This window comes from Calypte anna, chromosome 5, assembly GCF_003957555.1.
Source record: "Calypte anna isolate BGI_N300 chromosome 5, bCalAnn1_v1.p, whole genome shotgun sequence".
Lineage (NCBI taxonomy): Eukaryota > Metazoa > Chordata > Aves > Apodiformes > Trochilidae > Calypte > Calypte anna.
This window is the reverse complement of record NC_044250.1, coordinates 9,445,561-9,451,573: the sequence shown is the minus strand read 5'-3', so window position 1 is coordinate 9,451,573 and position 6,013 is coordinate 9,445,561. Positions and strand designations below refer to the sequence as shown.

The 6,013-nt window shown below is 38.6% G+C and overlaps 1 protein-coding gene across 1 annotated transcript; it reads right to left on the bottom strand.

The window, feature by feature from the left end:
• Positions 1-3,262: 3,262 nt before the first annotated feature.
• On the bottom strand, positions 3,263-6,013 carry ASCL3 (achaete-scute family bHLH transcription factor 3). Its single transcript, XM_008504832.2, has 2 exons — positions 5,948-6,013; positions 3,263-4,066 (listed from the first exon to the last, which is right to left on the bottom strand). Exon 2 carries the CDS (start codon positions 4,047-4,049, stop codon positions 3,507-3,509), a length of 543 nt encoding a protein of 180 aa, XP_008503054.2. The 5' UTR covers positions 4,050-4,066; positions 5,948-6,013; the 3' UTR covers positions 3,263-3,506.

The following is a 6,013-nucleotide window of genomic DNA, read 5'->3' as shown; positions in this document are numbered from 1 at the left end:
GAAGCATTCAGGGAACAACAGAGAAGGAGAAAAGTAAACAACAAAGCTGCTGGTTGATGACAGATTCAAATTCAATACAGGCAAAATTATCCCATCACAAAGCATTAGAAACCTCTCACAGAAGATGGCTGCTAACACAAGATGCTGTCATTTATCCAAATATTATTAAAGGAATGGTTTTTTCATAGGAGGTTTACTCAAGCTTTGCTTCTCAATCTCCAGGGTAGCAAATCACTTTAGCTAACACCATCTAAAAACTGCCAGTGCAGGGGAGAGGAAAGCTCAAATTATGTTCAAGCAATTCATTTATTAATCTGACAGCCCAGCCTGCTGTATCCTACCAGATATGCAAAAGAAGAAATCAGAGTCACACAAGAATTTGATTTTACCTCTGGAGGGTGAGGGGCTTGAGAGGATGCACTAACAAAGAGTTTCTGCAGAAGAGGTGAACAGAAGGTACAATACTGCAGCATGAGAACTTCTCCAGAGCTGGCACTGCACTGCAATACCTGGGACCACTAGGCAGGAGACCTTCTGAATGAAACATTCTTGCAAAAGCAGATACCTGCAAGACTCAGTTGTAACCTGTTGGGAGAAAACAAAACAATGTACTGGAGTTTTTCAACACAATCAAATGCTTTCCAGATTTTACTGGTTGTTTATTTTTACTTAAAAACAATTATTTCAAAATATCCAGACTGGCATTTGGTCAGATGAACCTGTATTACTGACTTCACTGACCCAAATCCCAACATGATTGACAGAAACACCCAAGGAAACCAGAAATGCTGTGGAAGTCCCCAGAAAAGCAATAGCTTTCACCTTCTTTCAACTCATTTCCTTCTGTAACATCCAGCTCTCTTTTCCTATACATACACTCTCCTTAAATGCTTTCTTGTACCCAGGCACAGCCAAACCTTCCCTAATTTACAAGCTGAGGCAGACACCACAGCTGCAGTTGATAAGCTGAGCAAACGTGACAGTTTTTGAAGGTGATGTTAGATTACAGTTGCCTGTTACTTATTGTATTTATAGTAATGCAATAAGAAATATTTTGATCTTTCAGCTGTCCTGTCATGTTTTATAACAGCAGGATTATGGCTTGCCATAAGAAAGAACAAGATGCTCAGATTTGGCAGCTGGTAACTATTCAGAAGCTGTCACAGTACGACTGAAGATGTGATGCTCTCTCTGGTAACCTGGCAACATGTAGTAGATAAGCTTTTTTTTTTTTTTTTTTTTAATATTGCTTAGAAATGTTTTGCTCGCTCAGGGTAAATTTGCATGGAAATTCAACAGCATAGATTTCAAGTGCCTAATTTACAAAACACAGTTTAAGCACTCATGTTAAAAGGTTGTTTTGTCTCTTAGAGATATGACCTCATAGACCTTTTTACAAGGATTCCCAGATGCACATAATTTCAGAAAACTACACCAAGCTCAGCAATATGAGTGGACTAACTGCTGAAAATCAACACAATATATTAACTTGTTTCACAAATACACAAACTTTCCTGTTATAAACCAAAGTAAGGCAGAATCAGCAAACTTTGCAAAGGAATGCAATTATCAGTTCCACATGAAAGCACATTGTAAACCCACCCAGCACTGTTACTGCTGAGAAGCAGATCCCCCATTTATGCATTTAACAAGGCACTGACAAAGGTAATTGTACAACACTGAGATATTTTTTTTTCTGGGTAGCTCCAAGCACTTTGACCCAGCAGTGTTTCAAACTTACCAGCTATTGATAATTTAAATTGACCAGATACAGTGTTAAGTCCAAACACAGAAATGTTGCCCTTTTCCCTGTTTGATGCAGGAAGTCATTTGCTGCCAGTGTTTCCTCGTTGCTATGGAGGTTGCTGCAATCATTACTGCCAGGATTGGACATCCTGACCTCGTCAGTTAGAAGCCTGAGTGGAAGGTGCCTACAGGGAGGACCATTTGTCTGCCTCACATCTGTTCCACCTCCCTGGTGATCTGAATGTTGCACTGAAAGCCTGCAGGGGCAGAGGGATTGTAAGAGGGAAGTGTTCTCTAGGCTCTCTGCCTACTATTGCAGGGCAAAATACAGCCTGGTATAAAGGAACAGTTCAGATTTAGGTAAAAAAATCTGACTTGGCTTTGTCACGACCACAGGGCATGACAAACAAATCAGTTTGAAATGCAGACAGAAAGGCTGAAGCCGAGACAACCTGAGGTCAAATCAGTTTACAAACCTTCCCTTTTTACCTTCCACAAAGTGGAAGGATTAATGAAATCCATACTTCCTGCAAAGAACCTATCAAAACCATGCCAGAATACAATGCAGAAATTTACCTGTTAATCCCTGCTGTGATCCTTAATCTTCAACTTCTTTTTTTGGGGGGGAGGGAGGGAAGGAATACTTAATTGCATTTCATTTTGTAGGCATTTTTCAATGCACTGCTATTAAAACAAAGATAACAGAGGGATGATTGCAATTAGGAACAAGGATACAGCACTTAGGAAGTCTGCAACTATTTTCTGTACATTCTGCTACACCCACAGACTACCTGCTCTCATGCTGTCAGAACTGTTCTTTAATATCAATACAATTCCCTTACATGCAGCAAATGCTAAGAACACCTTGCCATTTATGAGCTAAACTTCCTTCACCATCTTTACATAAATCTACTCTATACCACTTATCTGAAGCCATCAGCAGTACAGAGGAACAGACTGGGAAGACAAGCCCAGACTTCAATCATTATCAGTAAAAGTCCTGAAAAATCTCTGATGCACAATTACTTTTTTCCCCCCAAGGCCAAGATGTTGCTAACCCTCTTCATACTCCATATTGTGTGAGCAGTTGCTAAGGGCACCAACAGCTGAACAAAACAATTTTAAATAAAAATTAGATTACATCAACAGTTTTTAATGGGATTAAAATATTCATTAATAACAAAAGGATGGAACAGTGCTTGCAAGACATTATGCTAGCACTATGTTCAGTAACTGTGCCTCACAGAGCTGTTACATTTCTCTTTTTATTTCCCCCCTTTTAAAGTAAGATATCCTTTCATCTGGCATCTAATGACATTCCTGGGAACCCTTAACAAGACCTCTTAAAAGACACATTGGAAATCAGACCAAAAATCTTTTAAGAAAATGCACACTGGAGTAAAAAATATTACAGAAAATGAGAGGAACCTCAGGCACATTAGTGAAAAGACTTTATTTTAAAGCATGCAGGTTGTGATGATACATACAGTTACTTCACACATATAGGTATGACTGTTGTTTTGGTGACAATTTTAGAAATACTTTGAATTCCATGAGATAACTAACGTAAGCCATTCAGCTGTGATTTCCCAGTTGTCTTTTTGTATCTAAGTTTAGTTACTACTGCAAAATTAAAAACCTTCCTTGTAGGTTGACACTGACGCACGCTACGATCTGCTCCTAAGATGTGCCAGGAACATCATTAAAATAGTGGCTACTAGGCTACCAAACAGGATACCTTCTGCTTGCCTTGGAGCAGTTTAGATCGTTTTCAGAAATTGGTTTTGTTTGTTAATTGCTTTAGGTGCTTGGCTTGGCTCCATGACATTTTTTTCTACCACCACAGAATCACTGTACAGAACAGACTGTAGGTAGCTGATGTATTTTATTGCAGCACGGAGTGTCTCTACTTTGCTGAGCCGTTTCTCCAGGTATTCCTTAGGGAGGTGATGCCTCAGCTTAGCATAGCCTTCATTGACACATTTAACCCTGTGTCTCTCCCTCTCATTCCTCTTTCTGATGAAAGCTGGCCCATAGGAGTACTCACTTCTGCGGTAACTGGAATGGGTCATCTGGTAGGGAAAGGTGCAAGGCTCAGTGTAGAAGTTCTCCATGATGAGATGCTCAGACATGAAAGGGAGGAATGACAAATCTTCAGAGCAAGTGACCTGGTTTGGCATTTCTGGGTACATGTGGAACGTGACCATGGGGTTGGCACATGAAGGCCTTGCCAGCTGTATGTGCTGAGTCTCAGTACAGATGGACAACTTGTCCATGAGGTTACAGTAGTTTTTGCCCTCCATCAGGTTCTGTGTTTAACCTGGAAATACATAATTACATAATAGCTTAAACAGCTCATACTGAACAATAGAAAAAAACAGATGGGGACTTACTTACTTGGCATTACTGGCATTTTCCAGGAGAGACTCTTAATGCATTTGTGGCATTTCAGAATGGTGTAGGAAGATTGCTACATAGAGTGGACAATGTCCCATTTGACAATGCAAGATGCTAGTCAGCAACACTGATTAAAAAAATTCACAAGAGATTCTAAGAAAATAAAGCCACTAGAACTTCCTAAAGGAAACAGCAGTCTCTTTCATCTCAGCTTTAGAAATGAAGATCTACCTTTATAAACCCACAAAGACATTTTGCTCAGAATCCTCCAAAACTTACACCTCTACAGACAATATACAAAGCAGGCCAACATCTGGGGCATTCTCTCCAACCCTGTCTCCCTGAAAAAGATCTACAACTCTGGTAAGAGACTCCCTACCCATACCAGAAAGCCTTCAAAGACTAATTTTTCTCTCTATTAATTCAAGGTATCATTCACTCTATTATCTTGATAGAAAACCTGTACAGGGAATAGATTTCAATAGTAACTTTTTTTCTTGAGCATTAAATCCATTCTACATAAGTTCTACAAAAAGTTTGGAGGATTCATCTCTGCAAAGCCTGACATCCCCTTCTACACTGCTGCTTCTACACTCATCTGCATATTACACACAGATATGAAATACTTAATACAATCCTACTGACAGAGGATCACGACATAATCAGTGAATTAAAGGAAAAAATAACTGTTTTGATAATATTCTTCCAATTCTAAGTTAATTTACTAGAAGGACATAGTCATTGCAGCACTGTAAGAAACTTGTTTACTCAGAGTGGCCTACATCACCCTTATGTATTTATTACAAAGATAATCTTGCAGTGTTTTATAGAAAGCTGTATTATAGTGCCTTCCCAATATTGTTAGTCAAACAGCTAAATAACAGCATAACTTTAATGATTGTTACCTTATAGCTATTTTAAAAGAAATTTTAAATTAGTTAATTTTAAAAGAATTACTGAGAACCATCCTCTCAGACTGCAAGTCATACTTGCCTACAAAGAACCTATCAAGAAATCCTCTTGCTCACCACCCACTTGCACATCTGTATGTTGCTGTCTAACTCACTAAGGGTATGTTATACACTCCAGGATTGAAGACATACCTGGACAGTAAACTAGGTTATTGAAACATCTAGATTCCATCTTGCAAAACTTCATGGTTCCATAACATAACATGGTTCCCCTTAATAGCTGACAAGAATATGGGTGTATTTTAATGACACCTGCCACATTTAATACAGATTTTTTATGTAGTATGGACGCATCTTCACAACATACTCTACCAAAATGCCCCTGTGTTCAGCATTGTCTCTTCTTCCAATGCAAAAAGGTCTCAGTACAAAAAAAAATGAGTTAGGAATTAAGTTACAAAATGCTGTTGGACAAGACAAAGTCATACAGGTACCTATGCACACACATCCATTTTACATTACTATGTATGCAGAGAATCAGAGGTGAATATAAACACTGAATATAAAATTAATATAGTAGTCATCACCAGTTACACAGGTTGGTTTGTCTAAAAAGTTTCTACTACTAACAACATTAAAACATTGTCTCACAATGTTTAAGAGTCTGTCACATAGCAAAGAACCTTTACAACAAAACCACTAAACCACTACACAGCAAGAAACAAAAACCAACACAATCCCTCAAGACATTGTAATTGCAGTATTTCCTGCTTAGTACTGACACTTCTGCTGCATAACAGCATCACATAAGAAAGTTACATGCTTCCTTACTACCAGCACAAAGTGTAAAAATCAAGTGTCCAAATCATTTTCCTTTTAGCCTAGAGACTCACCAGTCTTCAGATGAGAGAAAGATCCAAGGAACCAAGATGTCCTATTTTAAGACCTGAAAATATCTG

Bases quoted from the DNA above. Each gene is read 5' to 3' on its own strand.
- ASCL3 (XM_008504832.2), bottom strand. From the start codon at position 4,049: ATGGAGGGCAAAAACTACTGTAACCTCATGGACAAGTTGTCCATCTGT.